The following is a 26,125-nucleotide window of genomic DNA, read 5'->3' as shown; positions in this document are numbered from 1 at the left end:
TAAAGATTCGTCTAAGAGATAGTGATATTATCCATGACTCACTTACAGTCATTCCTCCGATCTCTTACTTTGTTTTGAATAGAAAAAAAGAACCAAGAAAAAAAAAGAAAACACAGAAAACAATAATTTGTTGTTTTCATTTTTTTTGTTTTCAGAAACAGAAAACATATAGAAAACATTTTCTGAAAATGTCCCTACCAAACGTGTTTTCTCCAGTTTTTGGTTTTCTCCGTTTTTAAAAACAGAAAACTGTTTTTGAAAACTATACCAAACAGACTCTAAGTGTTTGTCATATATATATAAAGGGGTTCAAGGATTCTCACTCCCTAGTTGTGAAGTTCATAAATTTCAAGTAATCATGGTAATGAAGGAAGATTTGAAGAGCGGTGTAAGAGGTTGTATCAAGACAACTAAGGGGCCATGGCTGGTGATGAGAAAGAAAAAAGATGGTTCTTTAGTTACTAGTTATCGTGATCCTACTCGCATTGAGCGTGAGAGAAATAAACAGCGAGAACGAAACCGAAGGCTGGTTGCTAAGAAAATATTTGCAGGTCTTCGAAGTAATGGCAACTATGAACTGCCTAAGCATGCGGATAATAATGATGTGCTCAAAGCACTTTGTAGAGAAGCAGGGTGGGATGTTGAAGATGATGGAACTATTCATAGAAAGGTATTATCGAAGGAGGAGATGGGAAATTCTTCGAATGCCAATGCAGAGATTGAATCAACTCACTGCGAAAATGCTTCAGTTCCAGTTGAAAACTTGAACACGGCGGTGAACACTGCAATCATGGGTTTCGAAAGCGAAAATCTTGATGGCGGAAACACTACTAGTCAAGTGAACGATGCAGTAAGAAGTTTTCGGATTAATTGTGGAAGTAGTCCTATTTGTGTCAACGGTGGTAATTACCATGAGATGTCAAGCTCGTCAAAATTTAATTCGGCAACTGAGTCTCTGAATCGGGAAAATACTTGTACTGGAGTTGAAGGCATCAACTTGGATGGGATTCAGTCATTCTTACGAGCACAATCTTACCTCAATTTTACTTCTACTTCCAATCATTCGAGTTGTCTAAACCTCACTTTATCTCTATGAAGCTGCCTTATTCAGTGATAGCATTATAAAGACATCATATAATCCTGTAAATGAAGGAGCCTAGTTTTAGCCAGCTTTTTGTAAGGTGTTTAAAAGTACTATTTGAGATCAGAATTTGCAAAATAAATCATGGTCATGGTAATCGGTCATTTTCTACGTCCACTGAAAATTTTGCGACCTGACTTAGAGTTGGTGGTGAAAACCATAATCCTCGTAATTGACCCAAGTTTTACAGTATTACTTATTCCAATTTCCAACTGCCAATTCCGTCAAATTTCATGATGCATCATCCTCTCAATAACAAACATTCACAGCAAAAAAAAGATACTAGAAAATTCAATTATGCTGACAAACATTTGACGTGCCACCTTTATTTATTTATATTGAATTCTGAATCTTGACACATGGTGGATTGAATTGATCAAACAAAATTGTAGATTTGTTTAATGGGACGATAACATGTAATGTAACATCATTTATTACAAAAGTCAGTTGTTGAAGAATAATATAAATCAACAACACAACAAGGCATCACTCAGATTTTGCTAATGGAAGGCCGGCTCTATGTAGTACCCTGGAATATAGTAGCTTTTTTTAACCAATCCATTACCATCGAACTAAATTAGTTGTTTAATTAAGAAAACTAAGCAAGAAAGGGACTTTCACTTCAAATTCCATTCATTCAACATCACTGTCTCAACTCAAACCCAAATCTGTGACTAACCCTCTTCTTTTTTTCTCCATTCTCTCTTTATGATGCAGAGATGGAAAAGAAAACCAGCAAAATTTCCTCTAATTGCATTAATCTTCTCTGTTTGCATAGTAATTTCAATCCTTTACAATGAACGTAAGATTCACACTGTTTATGAAAATAAACTACAAAAAACAGCTGAACAAGTAGAAGAAGAAGTAGCAGTAGAAGACGAAGTTCCCGTTACTCAAACTGACCAAGAATCATCAAACCCTCCTAATATCTCAATCCACAGTAACCCAAAGCCAGTTCCTGGTGAGTTAATCTCTCAATTTAGTAAATTTCATCATGAATTTCTTGGTTTTTGATCTAATGATTGTTTTTCACTTTCTAATTTCAGCTGATTTGGATAGATTCACAACATGTACATCTATTAGAAATTATAGTGGGGAAAGAAAAACTAGGAAAGTTATTGGTTTAGCAAACCCCTTTGCTAAAATTGGAGGAGGGAGTAGTTCAGATAGCTGTGATTTGTTTTCTGGGAAATGGGTTTTTGATAATACATCATACCCACTCTACAAGGAATCCAGGTGCCCTTATATGTCTGATCAGTTGGCTTGTAATAGACATGGTAGATCAGATTTGATGTACCAGAATTGGAGATGGCAACCTCATAACTGCAACTTAAAGAGGTAAGCAAGACTAGACCTGTTACATTAAGTAATACTAAACAGTAGTATTTGGGTTCTTAGACTAAGTCATGAAATTGCCATACTTCTCAAAGTTGCCTTATTTGATTGTTTTGGGTGGTTTCTTTGAATTTTGATGGCTGGGCTATGTCTAAGTTAATGTCTGTTCGAATTTGTATCTTGAAGGTTGAATGCAACTGAGATATGGGAGAAGTTGAGAAATAAGAGGTTGATGTTTGTTGGGGACTCACTGAATAGAGGACAATGGATATCAATGCTGTGCTTGTTAGAATCAGTGATTCCCAGTGATAAGAGAACTATAACACCTCAAGCCCCACTCACCGTATTCAGGGCAGTGGTAAGTGAAATCCTACTTTCTAAATTTTGAGCTTTCAAGCTTCTCTGAACCTTCATTATGTAATGTGTGATAAACATGAGCATAGAGATTCTAATATAGTTGTGAGAATAATTTTTTGTATCTTCGTTGATAGGCAAAAGTCCGATTTATACATATTTACACAACTAGATAAGGTAAATAGAAGATACACCTAACAACTAGATAAGGCAAATAAAAGATACACCTAACAATATTTAGGATATATACAGAAAGAATATATATGCAGTTACAATCAAATAACAAACACAATAATGTCAAGATATATCATATCTTGACCATATCTTAACACCCCTCCTCAGACTCAAGGTGGTGGAGTACACATCTTGATTCTGGAAATTAAGAATCGAAGACGAGCTGCAGAGTGAGTCTTGGTGAAAAAATCAGCCACTTGAAATTCTGATTTAACATGCGGAAGAGTGATTGTACCTTTCTTGAAATGATGACGAGTAAAATGACAATCTATCTCTATATGCTTTGTACGCTCATGAAAGACATCATTGTGTGTAATTTGAATAGCAACCTTGTTATCACAATACAGTGGTGTAGGAGCAAAAATTAGAACTCCCATATCACGAAGTAGCCACCGTAACCAAATGAGTTCAGATGTGGTGTGAGCAAGTGCTCTATACTCTGCTTCAACACTTGAACGAGAAACCACACTTTGTTTCTTACTTCTCCATGAAATCAACGAGTCTCCCAAGAACACACAATAGCCTGTAATATATTTTCTATCCGTAATATCCCCAGCCCAATCGGAATCTGAGTAAGCTTGAAGATTGAGATCAGACTTTGATGAGAAACACAGACCTTGATGAAGAGACCCCTTGATATATCTTAGAATTCTGAGAACAGCTGCATAATGAGTAGACCTTGGAGCAGACATAAACTGACTGACTATGTGAATTGCATGACTTATGTCTGGTCTCGTAATGGTCAAGTAATTTAGACTCCCTACTAGTTGACGATACAGTGTTGGATTAGACAATAGAGTCCCATCTGTAGGACTGTATTTTACATTCAATTCAAGAGGTGTGTCAGTTACCTTATTGTCAGATAGCCCTGCACGCTGTAGAATCTCAGATGCATATTTGACTTGTGATATGAAATAACCAGTGGGTGACATGCCAACTTCAATGCCAAGAAAGTAACTTAAAGATCCAAGATCTTTCATCTTAAAACAATCACTGAGATATGATTTGAGTTCAGTAATACCTTGTAGATCACTGCCAGTAATAACCATGTCGTCAACATACAAGAGAAGAATGATAATTCCTTTTTCTGACGATCTGACAAACATAGCTGAATCACAGAAGTTTTGTGTAAAGCCATACTGGAGAATTGCATTGCTAAACTTCTCAAACCAAGCACGAGGTGCTTGTTTGAGTCCATATAATGCCCGTCGAAGCTTACATACTTGATTAGGTTCATGAGGCAAACCAGGAGGAAGTTGCATGTAAACCTCTTCTTGTAACTCACCATGAAGAAACGCGTTTTTCACGTCCATTTGATGAAGCCCCCATTGTCGTGCTGCAGCAACAGCAAGTAATGTACGAACTGTAACCATTCTGGTCAGTGGTGCAAATGTTTCTTCATAGTCAACACCATACTCTTGTGTATAACCTTTTGCAACAACTCGTGATTTACATCGTTCAAACTCACCATCTGACTTGGTCTTAACTTTATAGACCCATCTGCTTCCAACAACTGATTTTCCAGGAGGAAGGTCCACCATTTCCCTCTACATGTGCTTCCAATTCATCATCCATTGAATCTTTCCATTCTGGAATGGCTGCAGCTTCTCTGTATGTTTTTGGTTCATAAAATGAAAAAATAGAAGACAAGGAGCAATGATAGTATGCATACTTAGCTGGTGGTCTTCGATTGCGAGTGGCAAAGAATTTTCTTCAGAATCAGGATCTCGTTCCTGAGTTGCACTGTTAGGTTGAGTCGTAGAGTGGTCTTGGTCATCCATATTTGGTGGATCAACAACCAGAGGAGATGGACTTTCAGGAGTAGATATAGGAAAAGTGTTAGGATTGGATTCACTAGGAAATGGATCAGAATAAGTGAAAGACTCAAAAGATGATGATTTGCTGCTTGGAAGTGACCAGAATGGAACTTTCTCCCAGAATGTGACATGACGAGAGACACGAAGCTTTCTATTAACTGGATCATAACAATGGTACCCTTTTTGTTCAATACCATAACCAAGGAAGACACACAAGACATTCTTTTGACCAAGTTTATGACGTTCACGTTCTGGAAGGAGTACAAAACAAGTTGAACCAAAGACTCGAAGCTCAGAATAGTTTGGTTTCTTACCATAGAGACGCTCATAAGGTGACATTCCTCCTATGACAGTTGTTGGGACTCTATTGATGGTGTAGACTGCAGTAAGGACTGATTCTCCCCAGAAATTTGAAGGAACTGAGCCAAAAATTAACTGAGTTCTAGCTGTCTCTATAATATGACGGTGTTTACGTTCTACAACTCCATTTTGTTCTGGAGTTTCAGTACATGACAGTTGAAGAATGGTGCCTTGGGTTTTAAGAATTTCTTTGAATGGATTGGAAATATATTCCCCTCCTTGATCAGCACGAAAAACTTTGATCACTTTACCAAACTGAGTTTTTATCATGGTTGAGAAATCAACATATAACTTAAGAAAATCTGCTCTAGAGCTGAATAGATATACCCATGTATAACGCGAATAATCATCAATAAAACTGACATAATACAAAGCACCTCCCTTTGACATAATTGGAGATTTACCCCAGACATCAGAATGTATAAGAGCAAAAGGTTCAGTTGAGACAGAAGTGCTAAGATTAAAAGAAAGAGCTGGTTGTTTTGCCAGTCTACAAGAGATGCAATTTGGTTCTTTATCTAAACGAGTATCTCCTAGTAAACCCTTATTGATCATATATGAAAGACGAGAAAAGGAAACATGACCTAACCTAGAATGCCAAGACATGAAGGGAGATATTGACACAGGTGCAGTGGGAGTAGCATCTACGACATGACTTTTAGATTCTGCAGAGAGAGCAAGAGATTGAAGGAGATACAACCGACCAACTCTATGGCCTATCCCAACTAGCTTCCCGGTTTTGAGATCCTATATAACACAACCAAAAGGAAAACAATATGTGTTATAACCTTGATCACACAGTTGACCAACTGAAATAAGATTCATTGTAATATTTGGAACAAGAAGCACATATGGTACATAGAAGTTATTTGAATTGTTGACCAAGCCTATATGACTTGCAGTTACTGTTGATCCATCAGCAGTATGAATCTTAGGGGTGATGACAGGATGAAGACTTTCAAAAAACTTTTGATTAAAAGTCATATGGTTTGATGCTCCTGAGTCGAGAAACCATTCTGTTGAATAAATACCTGAGGAGATAGAGAAGGCAGATGCAGCTGTAGGGTTGTTACCAATTGAGAGTGCTTGTTTAATCATCTCTTGAATATCAGCAAGGTTTGGTGCTGAACCACCACTAGGTACAACTAATGCAGATGAGGTTGTCGATGTTGTATATGGATCTGTTGCAGATGAAACTGGAGATGCCGTAAATCTGGTAGGTGTATTGAATTTGTTTCCTCTATTAGCATTGATCCTTCTCATGTTTCTTAAGGTTGGTGAGGTGCAGAATCTAGATGAGTGACCAAATTCCTTACAATACCCACACTGTGTTGCGGGTGTGTCAGGTATTGAGGCAGCAGGTGATGTATTGGCCGATGAGAGATTGCAGTTCCTTGCCAAGTGTCCAAAGGTCTTGCAGTTATGACACTGTACTTGAGACATATCACGTTGCACTTGAGCATTTGAGTTTCTTGGAAAATTGTTAGGGATGGATCGTGAGGGCACAGCAAATACTCCTGATATCTCCGGTGTGATTCTTTTCCTTGTTTCTTCTATAATAAGTTCAGACAAAGCAACTTCCACCGTGGGAAGAGGTGAACGATGAAGGACTGATGCCCTAACAGACTCAAACTCATCACGCAAAGCCATTAGAAACTGAACTAAACGTGTTTCCTCTCTATACTTCTGCCACAATTCCAAATCTACGGTCCATATTGGTTCCATGAGTGCTAATTGATTCCAGATTAAAGACATCTCAGAATGAAAAACAGAAATAGACTGATCATGCGATTGTTTCATAGATCTAATATCTTGTTCGAGTTTATACCTCTGAGCAAAGTTGATTTGGGTGTACCTTTTCGAAAGAAAATCTCATGCATCTTTGGCTACCTCAAAACTTGTGAGTTGCATGCTTATGGAAGGAATGACTGTGTTTCCAATCCAAGTGAGAATCCTGTGATTGTTAATCTCCCATTCTTCTTTTGGATCCTTTTTCTGTGTTTCATTTTCTTTCCCTTTTTCAACAGAACTGCTTGCTGTAGGTTTCTTTTCTATACCATCGACATACTTCCACATACTCTTTCCTTTAAGAAAACTCCTCATGAGGAATGACCAGTGATTGTAATTGGTTCCATTAAAACGGACAGTGATGGGTTGAGAATCTTCTCTTGACATGATTACTATGTTTTCTCTGGGTTGTATTTTCTCTGGATTGTATTGCAGCGGAAACTGGTTCTCAGATCTTTCCTAGCTCTGATGCCATGATAAACATGAGCATAGAGATTCTAATGTAGTTGTGAGAATAATTCTTTGTATCTTCATTGATAGGCAAAAGCCTGATTTATACATGTTTACACAACTAGATAAGGCAAATAGAAGATACACCTAACAACTAGATAAGGCAAATAAAAGATACACCTAACAATATCTAGGATATATACAGAAAGAATATATATGCAGTTACAACCAAATAACAAACACAATAATGTCAAGATATATCATATCTTAACAATGTGGAACATCTTAAGGTCTTAAGTTGCCTGGTGTTGATCTGTTAAATGTGACTGGTTGTTTTTTTGTGGTGTAAGATGATTGGTTAACAACTTAAAAATATGCATATGTGTGTTGTGACTTTGGAATACAATGCAACAGTCGAGTTCCACTGGGCACCGCTCCTTGTTGAATCCAATGCAGGTGATCCTGTGAACCACAAAGCAGATAATAGGATAATTCGTCCGGATACTATTCTCAAACATGCAGCTGAATGGGATAAGGCTGATATACTGATCTTTAATACATACTTATGGTGGAGACAAGGTCCAGTCAAGATGTTGTAAGTATAATCTCTAGCCTAACTTGGTTTTGACAAGTTTTTAGTTTTTGTGAAAATTTCTGAATGCTCTTTGTCATAGATGGAGTACCGAAGAAAATGGGGTTTGTGAGGAATTAGATGGAATGGGAGCAATGCAGCTGGCAATGGAGGCATGGGCAGAATGGGTGGCTACGAAGGTGGATCCCATCATGAAGCGGGTCTTCTTCGTCACTATGTCTCCTACCCATATGTGGTAAGGTCTCATCGATATTGTTTTCATTATGCTTAGGAAGAAAATTAAATCTACTTTTGGTAGTATAAAGAGTTGAATGTTAGCATGAGGTAGTGTTCTGACATTGACAAAAAGCTTCCTCATATACCCTGCAACAAGGAAATGCCTATTGATTCTTATATTTCGTTCCACACCTAACATAAGCAGTGAACCGGATTCTTATTTACAGTTAAACAGCCAAAACTAAGGTGTTACTCTGGATCTACATTAAAACAAGGTTAGGTATAACTATGGAAGTTATTCTAATTAGTAAGTCGAATCATGGGCCCCTCATTTCCGATCTGTCTATATATGCTGGCAGAAAAATGTTGTATTAATTGGATGATAAAGAGCATGTCTGGTGGACAGGAATAGTTACTGATAGCATTCCTCAAGCAAATCATCTGATTTACCGTTAAAAGTACTCGCGGGCTTTGATATTACATTTTAAAATACAGTGAAAATTTGTGTTTTCCATTTTGCCTTCTCCACATGTAGGTTAGTCTACTCTCACCCTTTTACATGGCCTAACTTGCACCAGATATATTTGTATATTTTTTGAAACAGTAATTTCTCTTCCTATTGTAATTCATGTTTGTATATTCTCATCTTCTAGTTTCTCATGTATGCATATATACAAGTTGTTAATGGCTAATAGATGTGTGCAGCTTAGCATATTTGCATTCTACTTGAGAATTTCAATAACGAAAAGATGGAAATTATTCTTGATTTCTAAATGCAGGAGCCGAGAGTGGGAACCAGGGACAGAAGGCAATTGTTACCAGCAGAAGACACCCATAACCACAGAAGCTTACTGGGGAAGTGGTTCAGATTTACCCAAGATGCGGATGGTGGATACAATTCTATCCAGGTTGGGCTCAAAAGTTTCTGTTCTCAACATCACTCAGCTCTCTGATTATCGCAAAGATGGACACCCTTCAGTCTTCCGTAAGTTCTGGGAAGCTGTGAGCCCCGAGCAGTTATCAAACCCTCCTTCCTACTCTGATTGTATTCACTGGTGCTTACCCGGTGTTCCCGATGTATGGAATGAACTTCTTCTTCAATCTTTGTAGACACTGCATATATCTCTCAGACCCACTAGGGGTCCTAGAAAAGAAAAACATAGTTGACGTCAAAATATTCTCAGGCATAGGTTTCAGAACTTCTAATTTTGTTCTTTGCTTCTTATTAGATCAAAAGTATCTCAAATTTACAACGTATGTTCTAGAATTATTCACTAGGGCAGTAAGTAAGCATAAAGGAGCTCATTCCAAGTATCAGGGACCCCAGGAAGGCACCAATGCATACAATCAGAATAACTAGCAGGGTTTGATATTTGTTCTGGAGTTAATGTATCCCATATTCTTTTATACATAGAAGGATGGGCTTCTTTTCTGTATTCTGATAGTTGTGTAATATTCATTATTTTCACATCAACACCTTTAACTTTCAATTTATTGACTGCACTCTCCACGGCCTTCATAATGTCTGGATTTGTTCGTTTACCCCAGTAATGTTCTTGTAATATCGGTTCTGTTTCGCTGTAACAGTTTCCTTCTTTTCTCATTCCCCATTCAGCTGCCCTGCAACAATTTGATCATCGAGAAATTGTAAAATGTGTTTACAGTTACAGAGTTGAATAGAGGACATTGTGGATAGATAGAGATGATACCTATCATGTGTTGGTGACATGCTGTTGAAAAACAATTGTGTCCTTGTACGGTTGATACGATTTTCAAGCCAGTCGGACCATGCTTTTAGAGCCACTTCAAAATTGCCCACCATTCCTAAATCTTTGTAGATTCCTTCAGTAGATTTTTCAAAGGATTCCCATCTGTTCACAAACATGCTTTTCATTAGCTCAAGTGAAGGATCATGGCAAACAATCAATTTATAATTCATCTCCAACTCTTAATAATTGCATTGTTGCAAATTGCTCAAGAAAGCCAATGCTTTCAGTATGGTTCATTTAGCTAATAATTGGTTTGTGAAACTTACAAGACTTCTAGTTTTGGTACTTTCCACCAAAGGTAGGAATCAAAGACAAGTATATCAGCATCAGTCCAGTGAATCGCATGTTTTTCAATAGCCCCAGCTCTGACTATTCGATGTGGTACTCGGTGGTACACCGGATTATCCGAATTTGATTCAACCATTAAGGGCGCCCAGTAAAATTCAATGGTTGCATTATATTCCTACACATATTTGTTGACGATCAAAGATCAATTTAAACCGATAATAATGTTTCCTTGGGTACAAGCTAGGCTGCACCTAAAACCATTTGCATTAATGTCCTGGAGTTTAGATTAGAGCATAGAACTTACAATGGCATTAAAGATTCTGAAAGAACCGGTGATGTTCACAGACTTGAATGCTGATGGGATTACAGATTCCACCAGACAAACCATGGAAACCCATTGATTTCTGTTTAGTGAATCTCCAACAAAGACCATTCTTTTCCCTCTCAATCTCTCCAGTAATGCTCTGGCATTGAACCTGGCTTATTTACATAGAACCAATATAAGTAAATCAAATTTAGACATGTTTTGCTTGCATATCATATCTTTTCAAAATGAAACCCACGGACTAAATGTTAGTTGAATCAAACTCAGATTGGAAAACATCAGGTAATTAAATTAGAAAGAATTTTAATAACCTTGGTAAGTCACACTGGTTGGGTTGCCATCTCCAATTCTGATAGCTTAAATCCTTTCTTCCAAACTTCTCACAAGCAAACTCATCAATCAAGAATGAGCACTGCTTCCAAGAATACAAAGGATTTGTCGAATTATCGTAAACCCATTTACCTGAAAAAAGATCACAACTCGACGGTGGTGTCAATTAGCTGCTTCCCTTCAGCTTCGTCTCATTGTAACCCTTCATGGACGTTTCGTTGTTCATAGCCGTCCCGTTGTAACCCTTCGTTGTCGTCTTGTTGTAAACCTTCACTGTCTCGTTGTAACTTTTCATGGCCGTCTCGTTATGCTTCATTGTTGTCTCGCTGTAACCCTTCATTGTCGTCTCGTTGTAACTCTTGGTTCTGGACATTGAACTGACACCTTCAAAGTGTTGGATTAACTTCAACATAGAAGTCACTAACAAGTTGGTTAGGACAAGATTAGGAAATTGATGTAATCCTAAGGGAATTAGAAGTCATCTAGTTCTAAGAAAAGGAAAGACATGTAATAAGGTAATAGGACTAGGAAAAGGAATTCATAGTTCTATATATATATGATCACCAAAGTTGTGGTTGATCATATGAGCAAGATTAGAGCTTGTGTTTAGTTTTGAGAGATTTTCTAAACATCAATAAAGAGAGTTGTCTTTATATAAGCTAAGTTTCATCTTGCAGTTGCCATTAATTGGTATCAGAGCTTGTCTACACCGAGCTATGGGAGACGAGAGCACCATCATACGTACAAGATTTTTCACAAGCATAGTTAAAGCTTAAGGGGGAGAATGTTGGATTAACTTCAACATAGAAGTCACTAACAAGTTGGTTAGGACAAGATTAGGAAATTGATGTAATCCTAAGGGAATTAGAAGTCATCTAGTTCTAAGAAAAGGAAAAACATATAATAAGGTAATAGGACTAGGAAAAGGAATTCATAGTTCTATATATATATGATCACCAAAGTTGTGGTTGATCATATGAGCAAGATTAGAGCTTGTGTTTAGTTTTGAAAGATTTTCTAAACATCAATAAAGAGAGTTATCTTTATATAAGCTAAGTTTCATCTCGCAGTGGTCATTACAAAGAAGAGTCGTTCGCTTTCGCTCGTCATATAAACATAAATAACAACAAAGATGGCGACTAAAATTGTTGTTAGGCTATGCAAACTTAGCCCAAAACTTCCAGCCACCATTATACTCGGCCTTTAATTAGTCTCCTTCACTGCAATGCTGTTTTCTCCTCTCTTTTATCTGCTTCTGTCTCTGCTCAGTATTGGACTATTAGTGACGATCGAGATTCGGGAGTTGCTGATCATACTTTGTCTTTCGGAAAGTCTTCGAATTCTTTGCGTGGACAGTAGTTGCAACATTAAAAATTCAGGGGATTCCTTTTTTTATTTTCTATCACCAAAAACATTATTTGAAGGAATATATGTTCTGTAGTTGGGTTGTTGCTTACCCAATCCCATGTGTCTATAGCTTATTTTTAATTTCAATTCCATGAACTAGCAAATGAGTTTTTGGGTTTGCACACCTCCAATAGCCATTGACTATCATGGAGGATCTTTTTCGTGTTGTCGATGGCAGTAATAAATGTTGTAGGATTTTGGGAAATATTGCAGTTATTAAATTCTCTTGGTATGCGTACTGTGTGAATGTTGCATGTGAGGGTTGTAGATATTGGACCCCGCTAAATTGGGGTCTATGTCGCTAAATTGGGACCTATAACTACATGACAAAATAAGGTCAGTAACAAGTAATTTCTAGAAACCCCTTAACCACTAATTTTGTTAATACCTAATATACCCTTATTAAATTAGTGATGATTAATTAATTTAGTATTAGTTAAATTAATTAGTGTTTGAGTTTGATTATAGTGTTAAGATTAGAGTAGAAATTCATTTCCTCTTTTAAGGTTTGGAGGGAAAGAAGAAGTAGAGGGAAAAAAGAAAAAACTAGGGTTTATGATTTTCTTAGCAAAAATGAAACTTTATAGTGATGATGAAGACTCTAGTAGTGATGAAGAAGTGGGTGCATCAGATTATCATGATTTCGATCCTACCGAATTGGATAATTTGTTGAAAGAAGAAGAGGATGTCAACCAAAGAATGCTTGAGGATATTATCCAAGCACAAGAACAAATTCGTCGGGAAGAAGAAGGTGATGATGCTTCTAATAAATATGTATGAGTTGTAACGATCTACAAACATGTATTTGCACGTCTTGATCGCCCAAAAAGGAAAAAAAATCAAAATCGTTTTCCAGAATCGGTTTATTCGATAACACTACATAAACCGATTATGGGTGAAATCCCCAAACTGGGTACATGAATCGGTTTTTGTTCATCACCATATGAACCGATTGTAGTAAATTTTTGGCGCGATGAGTACGTGACCAGAATCGGTTTTTGTTGGTGATGTTCATAGCCCGATTTCTTCACTTGAATAATCACGCAAGTCGACAATCGGTTTATTTTCGTGTATATGTAATCCGATTTTTAAAGTTCCAGGAGAAATGTGAAGGAAAATCGGATTATATGACATGAGACGTGAACCGATTGTGGACTTAGGAATTTTTTAGACAAATCTTTAAGCGGACTTTATATTTGCACATATAAACCGATTGTTGGAAATCAGTTTACTCGACTGTAACATATAAACCGATTTTGAATCATCAACTTGTTGATATTTGTTGTAGATTGTTGTGGCGTTCGACGAAGATCAGCCCAAACCCGTAGGTGTTGATACCTCTGCCCACTATTACACCGATTTGGAATGGAAAGAAAGGAATGATGCAAAGCAATGGTTTATAGACAAGGGAATAAAGATGAAATGCGACTTAGTTTTAGGCCGTCATTCAAGTGAAAATCGTTTGGAAATTGTTTGTGAGAGAGGTGGAAAGCAAGAAAGTCACTAGGCAAAGGAAAGAATGTACGTGAAGAAGACGACAAGGGAATACATTACTAAATCAAATAAGTATGGTTGTCCGTTTAAGATTATAGTAAATAGACCCGAGAAACCCGATGGTAGTAAGGTATACAAGTTCTCCAAAGTGATGAATGGTTGTCACAATCATGATGATCCGGAATCTCTTGTTGGACACGCGACCGTTTGTGGGTTGAAACCACATTAATTGGAAACAGTGAGGTCGATGAAAGCGTGTAGACCAAGTGACATCCTTAGGAAGATTAAGGAGGATGATAAGGATAGCTTGTTAGACCCCATCGAACTTGTTACACCATATTCGAGGAGTATTACTCGAAACTTCCTGAAATCATTAAGCCCTATGTGTTATCCACCGACGACGTGGATACAGATGGGAATTGTGGTTATCACGTTTCATCGGAAAAAATAGGCCATATAAGTTTGGCGGACGATGAGAACCTAACCCAATGTCAATATTTTAGAAAGATGATGGCCTTGCGCCTACAAGAAGACAAGGAATTTTACATATCAATGATGAAGGAAGGAAAAACAAGAGAAGACAAAGAAGTGATTTTTGAAAAATGGTTGTTAGAGTACAAGGGACAAAGGGGAATGGACCAATTACCCGAGCGCATTGGATGCAAATGCCTCTATGTGGTCATCTCTTGGCGGGATCATGTTATATATTCGCACCAAAATACACAATTTGGGATGAATCTCTTAACGATCGGAGAATTGTTTTATTCAACCATAACAACATACATTACATCGGTCTTAGAGTGCGTGATGATTGTCCATTACCACCGGTATACAAGTTAAATGAGGTCTCAGAGCTCACCAAGGAGTGGCTTCAAAAATACGATGCCAACATGAGGCGATGGGAGGAATTGATCGATCCGAATCAATTCGAGGGTCTCCATTTGTTGGAATGAGTATTTTCCTTATGTTAAAAACTTGATCTATCAGATGCTTATATTTTGTCGCTTTCTCATATTGTATTTTGCAAACTTGAACCAAGCTTAATGAATGAAAGTGGTTTGTTTTTTTTGGGAAACTTTGACTCATGAAATTTGTTCCAGAATCGGACTTTAAGTTTATTTATAAAGTCTGATTGTTGAAGTAGTTTGTTGCAGCTTTTTCGGAATCGGTTTATATGAAGTATAATGAAATCCGATTATTGGATACATAGACTTTTAACTAAACAATCAGATTATATTTGGTCCTAAATGATCCGAACATAAATCGAGAATCGGTTGATTTGTGTATTAACGTAACCCGATTATAGTTGATGTTCATCACATCAACCCAGAATCGGGGTATGTAGGTTCACATTAAAATCTGATTCTTCAAACAATCAGTTTACTAGGGTTTATATATTAACCGATTTTGTGCTTTTCGGATACCTTGATGAGCGAATTTCAAAATTTTAGAGGTAAACCATTGTAGAGTATCTCTTAGAAGGTAGGGGTTAAAGGGATTTAACTCAATCACTTGAATTGTCTGTTTTTGGGTGTTTTCTTTTTTTTTTGGCAAACCAAAATGAAATTAGATTATAATTGTTGTTTGTGATTGATTAGGATTTAGTTTTAATTTTGATGGAAGTTGAGTTTTGATTAATAATTTTTTTATTTGTTAATTAAGTAATGATTTTGTATTTGTATTTGTATTTGTATTAGAATAATTAAATTAAGGTTAATTTTGTAATTTTACAATCTTTATAAAACCCTTATCATTCTCTATTGGGTGGATGAAGAAATCCATAGGCCCCAATTTAGCGGACATATTGGAAATGAGAGTGAAAGAGAGTTGTTTGTTGATTATGCTAGTGGTATTAGGTTGTGGTGGTTGACATGTCCAACTCCATCTAAAAAGGGCCCCCCCCCTTTTTTTTACCGATAACAGCCAATTGATAGAGCTATGGCTCCTGGTATGAGTAAAGTTTTTACGAGCCAAGGCTATATTAACATGAGTTCGGTGAATAATACTAAGATTTAACAAAACAAAAGAGAAAAGGGGAGAGGTTTCTTCAAAGTTTCCTTAGTAACTACTATTATGGAAACTAGAACAAGACCTCAAAATATTCTTTGAACTGCATTCTTGTAAAGCAAATTGAATCTAACAAATTGAATCTAACAATAGTGGCCATTTCTCCAGCTTCTATTTTAACATTTGTGAGCTGCATTTTCTTTGTCAACTTGAAAGCTAGATTTGATTCTCCTGCTGCTCCACCGGTTCCATTGTAGTCCGGATATCATCTTTTTTCCAACGTGGTTTCCTGAAAAATCAACAACAATTACTGCAGTGTAATATACCAGGATTGATTATGGGCTTTGTAATGTGTAGATTTTGATAACAACCCCCAAAGGTCCCTCTAGCATTACTCTGAACAGACATAATTGGTTGTACTTTAGATCTAACCACCCTCTGGTAATGAAAATTGTTGCGAGTTTGTCCAGGGATAATATGAACTCTATTATAATCATAAAGATGTTGCTTTATGTATTTAGAAGTTTTTTGAGGATTCATAACAGTATTCCTGAATGTGTGGTCGTATATGGATTTCCAGATGAACCAACATGCAGAGGCATAAGTATCCTTACTAGAGCTTCTACCTGTATGAGCTTCAAACCAGGAATTCAACCAACCAATAAAGGAAATATAGTTTCCAAAATTTTCATGAGTTTGCCTTTTTTTTTTTGCCATACTGATCTAGCAAAGGGGTAAATTATGAAAAGGATTATCATGGTTTCCTCCCCACTGTTACAACAATTACATAGCAGATCAATGTAATGAAGGATACTGGCATTTTTAGCACGAGTAGGCAGAATTCCATGTGCACACTTCCAGAGTAAAAGTTTTATGGCTGGTTACAAATTCAAATTACAAATTTTGCTCCAATATGTTATTTGGGTTTCATTGTTGTATATGTTGTCCATTTTATCCTTATACAAAGACTTAATAGAGAATTCTCCATTCTGAGTAAGATTCAAAGATATGGAGTATTCCTCCTCATAGTCCATATTTGTACTCATACTCCTCCTGGTTAAACCAAGAATTTAGTGTCTGAGCATCCCATTCACCAGAATTTAGTTTCTGAGCATCCTATTCAATTTGGTAATCAGATGTTTAAGATAGTAAGATCTTCAGGGCAGTTAGACAGTTTGGTGAGGGTGATATTGATGTGAGCAATTCACTTATCTTCCCAAATATTGATCTTGTGCTCATTGCCTATTTTCCACATGTTGTGTTCTTGAATATTCTTTATTCCTTCCAAATTTCCTTTCCGAATCCAGGAGTCCCCCACCTTTGGAGCAGTATCAAAATTTAGAATGTTTTTGCCCTTGAGATACTTTGTGTTAAAGCATTGCTCGGTTGAACCCACAAAGTGTTGGTATGTCAAGTTTGGTTGTCACATTTTAGTATCAAAACTCAATTAGAGTCGCTTGATTAAATGTATTAGAGTCAACTTCGTTTAGGTTAGACTAGAAAGTCTAGGAATGTTGAGACATAAAAGTATTACTCTGAAGACCTGAAGATCGTGAAGACGTATCGACTACAATGAAGACATCATCCTTCCACTTGAGGTTAGTGATACTGACTTGACTTGTTTCCCATTACTATCGTTGCTTTCAAGTCGTTTAAAATTGAAAACATAACATGCGAGGTTATATTTAATACTCTAGTATTATACTTGGTCATTTTATTATGATCAAAGTGTCAAGGAAAAATATTTAATTACAAAGTATAACGTTTATCTTTAGAACTTCGTAAGTGCGACATCGACATAATCTGTGTAACTCGTTACTTGATTGTGTATTGGATATAGGTATGATTTCATCGTAGGAAACTACGTTTGATTACATATGTTCAAAGGAAGTACATATTAATCGAAAAGAAATCAGTAGGCGTTTTGGTCCGGTTTTCATTGAAGATCTATTGGATGACCAATTCGAACCTAGGTAAGGAATTTGGTAGAACCGATCTTAACTTATGTTAAGAGTTATAGTAGAACCGATCATTACCTAGTTTGGGATATACAGTAGAACCGATCTTAACTTATGTTGAGAGTCTTGGAAAAACCTATCCTTACCTAAATTGGGATACATGGTAGAACCGATCCTACCTTTGCAACCACCATAAGCTACCATCATCTCTTTTCTTGAAAACGCATCTTTCCGGATACAAGTTTTTATTTTAAATGTAGTACTAGCAATTAATGTTTGAAAACTTTTATCTTCGGTATAGTTGGAAAATTTTATCGAACGTGATCTCTTGACAAAGTGTTTTAACGAAACTTTTTGACAAAGGTTACCAACTGTTGGATCATTTATATCTGATGGTTATTATCTTTAATGACATGACATATAACTTACTTGCATTTTGTGTTTGGGAACCGCATCGTCTTCTCCTTACATCTTGTTTTCCCAATTAACCATTTTTGCGCATAGCTTAAAAACTTAAGCCCTAAATTAAAATTCTTATTTTTCTTAACAACAGAACTTAATAATGGTTAGTTTATATCTAGCCCTAAATTAAAATTCTTTAGATTATATCTTTAGTTCCAAACTTAATAATGGTTAGTTTATATCTTAACAAGAGAACTTAGTAATGGATAGTTTATATTCTTCATAATTATATAGAAACCATCTCACAAAAATATGATACATATTTAGTATTTCAAATCTCACATCTTGAATTCAAGGGGGCGAGTAGAAATTTAATTTGATTAAATGTTAAAAAATTCAAATAGGGTACAAATTTAAATATGCGGTAAGATCCAAATAACATTGAATATAGAATTCTAGACTTGACATTGTAGGTCAGTCAAAATTTTCCATCAACCAACATTGAATCAAGATATCGAAGTATATCAAGTTAGTCATGATTTTAAAATACATAAACACATCCACATTTAACATAAATATTTTGATTTTTTTAGTTTGTAATTCTCAGGCTCGTTGATGGCGTGCCGTTTAGTTCACCTGATTCAATAAAAACTTCATTTTTAACCCAAACCTCCATTCTAATGTCTTCCTTGGTTTCCCTATTGATGCTTAAATATTAGTTGGTAATCAACCAAACGCACAATATGACCAGAATATGTGGCACATCATTCAAAATATTAGCCCTCAGATGGAAAAGATCTGATAGCTGGCAAGATCTGTCACAAGGTTTTGTTAAAACCTTTTGTCGAGGGATCCTGACCTAAATTTTATATCTCTCCATACCTTAAAGTGCGTGAAATATTTTAAATCCTCATCTATAAATGGAACATTAGGAGTATAATTTTCTTAAAAAATTATATATGATACATGTGATAAATGTGATATCATACAACTACCATACATTCTTTTCTTTCACAACACTTTATCCTGCGACTACCTTAACTACCCTCATTATTATGATCTCTTTAAATGGAAAAATAGAATGCACGTGCGTTGCATGTTGGCAAACAACAATCTTTTAGTATGTATCCACATCTGTTGTTTTGGATTCAGCATTTTGCTGGCTACCTCTATTTTCATTTCGCATACGCTCATTTTGCAGCAACCTCTCCTCAGCTGTCATGTTTGCTCCACGTTATTCGTCACGAACATGGCGTCTTTCATTCTCAGTATCCCGTTGTTCTTGGGTCATCCTACTTCTTCTACCGGCATAACGACTCTGGGATGTATCCATTTCCGGTGTTCTGGATCCACCGTAATCAATAACAACTGACTGAATGAGTGTAAATGTAAATATCATCAAAACAGTAATGAATTTTGTGCACATAACTAACAATTTGCCATGGTATGCAATTTAATACCTTAAAAAGGTTCACGATTCAGAACCAAGTAACCAACTTCTTTTCTTGTTATTGTCTTCCTATGTAAACTTTAGAGCAACATTTGTCATATATACCATCTCATGTATGCTTCAACTCTAGGCCTCTGGCTTTATCTCATCCTCAAACTAAGCACTACAACAAATTACAAAAACTCAATGAAAGAATTCTAAAAATTGGAGGCAAAAATCCCAAATTAAGGAACATATTTGCAATTACAAATTAACGTCAATAATAAAATTTTTACTCTAATTGAGAAAAAGTCCTAATTATGAATAGCTGAAGTAACAATCAAATAATAAGGATTTTAATTTTCGATGCCCTAACCTAATTCAGGGGAAACCCAATTTCGAATAAAAGTCAAATGATTAAGAGTTTGGAATTATATACCTAATGAAGAAGATGAATAAAACCCTAAAATTATAGCTTACAGTAGAAAAAAATTAAGATATGAGGACATGTACATACCTAATTGAAGAAACGAGAAACAATTGATTCAATTTGTAGTCTCCTCCATTAATCGTTGGAAACTTACTTGAAGATTCTTGTGGAGAAGATCAGAAATTGAATCGTTCAACTAAGAGAAGTTTTCGATCTTCTCTATTAATAAAATCAATTCAATTTGTAATCTCCTCCACTAGTCGTTGTTTCTTTAACAACCACAGTCCCACAAAGAGAATAGAGTGATCGAAATAAAGAGATGGAAAAGTAATGTTTTCTTTATAATGCATAGTTGGATCTGACGGCCTTAATTGGAGATGGGAATAATTCAACAGAGAGCTATAACAAACGTGGTAGGTGAATAATATGTGCGACGTACCAAAAATACGTGTGCAGTCGAAAAGTTCGGGAGCAACGGAAAAAAGTTAGAGTTTTCAGTTGGGCTTGTTGGCATTAAAGAGGGGAGAGATATAGACTCGGAACTACCTTGACTTTATCAACTTATATAGAATTATCGAATTACAAGTTCTCACAAAATCCCATAGTAAATAAAAATAAATAAAATAATAAATATGATATCTTGACGCCAAAATTAAATAGTAACTACAATACATTTGTAAATTAAATTTATTATATTCAATTTTTTAATCAAAATTACTACCATAATTCTTTTCTTTCACAACACTTTATCCTGCGGCTACCTTAACTACCGTCATTATTATAATTTCTTTAAATGTATAGTCCCAAAACTACCTTGGCTTTATCAACTTATATAGAATTATCGAATTACAAGTTCTCACAAAATCCCAACTTATTATGTTATCTTAAACTATCGTTTGTTTAATAGTTTGAGTAGGTTTTACTGTTGCTGAACATGTTCTTACCATATTTATGTTGTGTGTATGGATTATCTATAAGTACTTATTTTCTATTATGTTCTATAGAATTTTACTTTGTTTATGATAATCTGTTGTTTAGCATGTAAATTAGAATTGAAAGGACACCATTCTAGTAGAACAAAATTCTCTAAAGGAAGTGAGATAAATTGTTCGATTTTCTTTGTTTGTAACATTACTTCCTAATGTACTTGTAGGAATGTCTCCAGGAGAAATTGAATATTTAGTTGATAGTGCAACCACCCACACTATCCTAAGAAATAGACAATTTTGTCGATTTTACTCTTTATAATACATTTGTGACTACGATGATTGGATCATCACAAGTAATCATTGGGCGAGGTACTGCGCAATTCTTGTTGCCAAACGGCAGAATGATTAAAGTCACAGAAGCTCTATATGCACCAAGAGCTCACCGCACTTTGTTGAGTTTCAAGGATATCCGTGCAAATGGTTATCACTTGAAAACTCACTGTGAAAATGCAATTGAGTACATATATGTGACCTCTAGTGAATGCGGAAGGAAGCGCATCTTAGAGAAACTAATGAGTCACTCTAGTGGATTGTATATCACCACTATTAGGATTATTGAATCCCATGTGGTTGCCAACGATGAACTGTTGGCCAGTGACTTATATAAGCTTTGGAACGATCGACTAGGGCACCCAGGTCGTGATATGATGATCCGTGTTTTGAAGAACTCACACGGACATCCCTTCTTTCGAATGAAAAAGAAAATGGGTAAACAAATTGTTATAATGCAGAGTAACAATGTGCTTTCTAAAGTAAATGATGCACAATCTATGCCTTCTAAAGCAAGAGAAGCGCAACCTTCGTCTTCCAAAGTAATTGAAGCGCACCCCCTGTCCCATTCTTCTTCGTTGTCCTTATCGAAGGCACATCTCTCATTCTGCAAAAGCTTGTTCTTTAGCAAAGACAGGATCGAGACCATCCTATGTTAAAGATACCAAACAAAATATTCCATTTTTACAAATAATACAAGGTGATATTTGTGGACGTATACATCCAGAATGCGGACCATTCAGGTATTTTATGGTTCTGGTTGATGCTTCGACCCGTTGGTCACACGTTGCATTGTTGTCCACAAGAAATGCCGCATTTGCAAAGTTCCTAGCACAAATTATACGACTAAAGGCTCACCACCCTGATCATCCAATCAAGTCTATCATACTTGATAATGCTGTAGAATTTACATCTAAAGGATTTGATGGTTTCTGTATGTCTAATAGAATTGACGTAGAGCATCCGGTAGCCTATGTACACACCCAAAATGGTCTCGCAAAAGCTACCATCAAAAGGTTACAGATGATATCTTGGGCATTGGTGATGGGTTCCAACCTGCCTATTACTGCCTGAGGGTACGCCATATGCACATTACTTATTCTCTTTAGACCCACTGCTAGCCAACCATTTTGTGCGTACCAGTTGGTAACTGGATATGAGCCTGATATTTCACATTTACGCATATTTGGTTGTGCTGTATACATTCCTATTACGCCCCCACAACGTACTAAGATGGGTCCACAAAGACGAGTAGGTATTTATGTTGGATACGAATCCCTAACAATTATCCACTACTTAGAACCTATGACAGGCGATCTCTTTACCGCTAGATTTGCGGATTGTCACTTTGATGAGACAACCTTCCCGTCGTTAGGGGGAGGTATGGAAAATGACTTCCAAAGGGAACGACATGAATTGTCGTGGTGTGTTCCCACGTTATCTCATCTTGATCCCCTCACTCCACAATGCGAAAGTAAAGTGAAAAGAATTATCGATCTTCAGAATGTGGCAAATTCAATGCCTGATGCATTTACTGATATCGCTAAAGTGACGAGATCGCGTATACCAGCTGCAAACGTGCCTGCAAGGTTGGAAATTCCCGATAAGGGAAAAGGTACCATAGATATAGGTACCAAGGATACACTTGGTGGAAGTGTAGCTGAGGATGTGGCCCCCAAAAGGAAGAGGGGAAGACCACTTGGTTCAATCGATACTCAATCAAGGAAGAAAAGGGCGAGTAAGGAACAAACCGATCCATATATCATCAATACAGATAATCCATCTCATCAGATTGTCTTTGATTACAGTTATGTCCACGAATCATTACTGGGGGACGCCCCGAAGTTTGAATTGATTCCAGAGAACAAAGAAATCTCTATGGATTGTGAAAGTTCATACGTGTTGGTGGAAAGATCCTCCACGCATATTGATGATATATTCGCATATAATGTTGCTCGAGAGATTATAGAGCACGATGATATCGAACCATGCTCTATTGCAGAATGCCAAAAGTGAGCAGATTGGCCTCAATGGAGAGATGCAATCCGTGTTGAATTAAATTCACTGGCAAAAAGACAGGTATTTGGTGCGGTAGTGCTAACCCCACCAGGTGTAAAGCCTGTAGGACATAAATGGGTATTTTTCATAAAGCGTAATGAGAAGAACGAAGTCTTGAGATATAAGGCCCGCCTTGTGGCGTAAGGTTTCTCACAACCCCCTGGAATTGATTACGAAGAAACGTACTCTCCTGTAATGGACGTCATCACGTTCCGTTACTTAATCATCTTAGTAGTTTCAGAAGGACTTGAAATGCAACTTATGGATGTGGTTACCGCATATCTCTACGGGGATCTTGATACAGAGATATTCATGAAAGTTCCAGATGGACTTCCATTGCCGAAATCAAGTAACTCTAAACCACGGAGTGCGTTTGCAATACAGTTGAAACGCTCACTTTACGGATTAAAGCAATCCGGGTGGATGTGGTATACCCGTCTAAGTGATTATTTGATTGGGAAGGGATATACAAATAATGAATTGTGCCCCTGCGTGTTTATAAAGAAAATAAATTTCGGATTTGTAATTATAGCTGTCTATGTCGACGACATGAACATAGTAGGTACTCTTGATGAAATAAGAGAAACCGCAAGCTATTTGAAATCCGAATTCGAGATGAAAGATCTTGGGGAAACTCAGATGTGTCTAGAAGTTGAACTAGAACATCGAGCTTGTGGAATATTACTCCACCAGTCTGCATATGTCCAAAAGATACTCAGGCAATTTAATATGGACAAAGTGCACCCTGCTATCACTCCCATGGTTGGTCGAACTTTAGATGTACATAAAGATCCATTTCGTCCAAAGGAAGATGACGAAGATGTATTGGGAGCTGAATATCCCTATCTAAGTGCAATAGGCACATTATTGTACTTAGCACAATGTACTCGACCAGATATCTCATTCTCGGTGAATTTGTTAGCTAGATATAGCTCAGCGCCAACACAACGTCATTGGAATGGTATAAAGAATATCTTTAGATACCTAAAAGGAACCATTGACTTGGGTTTGTTTTATCCCTACGAAGACGAAAGGAGAGATGCTAATGTAATTGCAACTCCTTACACCAAGACCCCAAATAATGTTTTGGTTGGTTTTGCTGATGCTGGGTACCTCTCAGACCCATACAAAGGTCGATCACAAAATGGATATGTGTTCACTATCGGGAATACAACAATATCCTGGAGATCGACTAAGCAAACCCTTGTGGCTACCTCCACGAACCACTCTGAGATCATTGCCTTACATGAGGCGGTTCGTGAGTGTATATGGTTAAGGTCTATCATTACACATATTCGAAGGACATGTGGTTTGAGTTCTACCAGTGAAAAGCCAACTTGCATTTAAGAAGATAATGCAACTTGCATCGAACAAATGAAGCAAGGGTATATCAAGGGTGATAATATGAAACATATATCACCGAAGTTCTTCTACAATCAGCAACAACAATATCTTCTAAACATTCAGGTCAGTAAAGTAAAATCTGACGAAAATGTGACAGACTTATTTACTAAGTCATTACCTAGAGCCACATTTGAAAAACATGTGAGAAGTATAGGACTAAAGAGATTGTCCGAACTTCCCATGACCCCATAGGGCTAAAGGAACTGTCCACTCCCATGAATGTATTAGACTAAAGAAATTGTCCTGCATCAGGGGAGCACCTCATGGTATGTTGAACTCTTTTCCTTCATCGAGGTCACTTTTTCCCACTGGGTTTTACTACTCGGAAAGGTTTTTAATGAGACAACAATAATACCTTAATACAAATCATGAGGAGATGTCAATATCAGGGGGAGCATCTAACGATGCACTGATGACATCGAAGTGTGTTGTACTCTTTTCCTTCACCGAGGTTACTTTTCCCACTAGGTTTTATTACTCGACAAGGTTTTTAATGAGACAACAAAAACACTCGAGATACAACTGCAGTTGAGGTTATTCTTCTCCTTACAAGTGTTCAGGTTTTTGTGAGAAATATTTTTCCTGACACGGTTCTACAAAGGAGAAAAGTCTTGACCAACGACACCATTTCAGAAGCTCAAATATCGTCTTTCTCCTTCGGCCAGTTTTTATCTCGACGAAGTTTTCTGGCAAGGTTTTGACAAAGCAGTTAGTTTATAATGGTGGTCATCCAAGGGGGAGTGTTGTAGGAACATGAGTGTGGAAATGTCTGACCACAACATGTGGAGGCATGCATGTAGACTTCACTCTTTCTACTTGACACATGTAAGGTTTAGTCTTTGCTAGCCAACAAGTGTACTACATAACTCCCACTAGTGCATGCACTCTTTATGTATATAAAAGAGGAAGTAGACAAGTAATAAGAAGTACTGATTTCCTTCTTCTCTTCTTTTTAATATCTCTTTTGTCTTACCATTGTACTTTATCATTTCAATATTTATAAAGTATTTCTCTATAACTTGAATACTCCGGTTAATTAAAAAGTAGTTCCACTATCCTAGTACCTCCATTAAAGGCCAGATCAAATATTTGATCCTATTCGTGGATTCGATCTAGTTATATCAGGATCCATTAGTTCCTAACTACTTACAAATAAAATCAACTATCATATTTAAATTTAGATCAAAATTTCAGTAATCGAGTTCTTGATCGAGTGATCGTGTTCATCTAACAACATTAACATTTCTTCATCTATTCCATTCGTTAATTTCTTATGTA

General features: G+C 36.7%; 2 protein-coding genes across 2 annotated transcripts; one reads left to right on the top strand and one right to left on the bottom strand.

The window, feature by feature from the left end:
* Nucleotides 1-1,502: 1,502 nt before the first annotated feature.
* On the top strand, nucleotides 1,503-9,605 carry LOC113313295 (protein trichome birefringence-like 35). Its single transcript, XM_026562049.1, has 6 exons — nucleotides 1,503-2,102; nucleotides 2,188-2,479; nucleotides 2,663-2,832; nucleotides 7,876-8,074; nucleotides 8,154-8,306; nucleotides 9,067-9,605. The coding sequence occupies exons 1-6, from the start codon at nucleotides 1,850-1,852 to the stop codon at nucleotides 9,395-9,397; spliced, it is 1,398 nt and encodes a 465-aa protein (XP_026417834.1). The 5' UTR covers nucleotides 1,503-1,849; the 3' UTR covers nucleotides 9,398-9,605.
* LOC113312459 (protein trichome birefringence-like 34) lies at nucleotides 9,471-11,339 on the bottom strand. Its single transcript, XM_026561212.1, has 6 exons — nucleotides 11,212-11,339; nucleotides 10,981-11,148; nucleotides 10,649-10,820; nucleotides 10,323-10,519; nucleotides 9,997-10,158; nucleotides 9,471-9,907 (listed from the first exon to the last, which is right to left on the bottom strand). Exons 1-6 carry the CDS (start codon nucleotides 11,337-11,339, stop codon nucleotides 9,562-9,564), a joined length of 1,173 nt encoding a protein of 390 aa, XP_026416997.1. The 3' UTR covers nucleotides 9,471-9,561.
* Nucleotides 11,340-26,125: the final 14,786 nt, after the last annotated feature.

Source organism: Papaver somniferum, chromosome 9, assembly GCF_003573695.1.
Source record: "Papaver somniferum cultivar HN1 chromosome 9, ASM357369v1, whole genome shotgun sequence".
Classification (NCBI taxonomy): Eukaryota; Viridiplantae; Streptophyta; class Magnoliopsida; order Ranunculales; family Papaveraceae; genus Papaver; species Papaver somniferum.
This window is presented reverse-complemented; position numbering and strand designations above follow the sequence as displayed.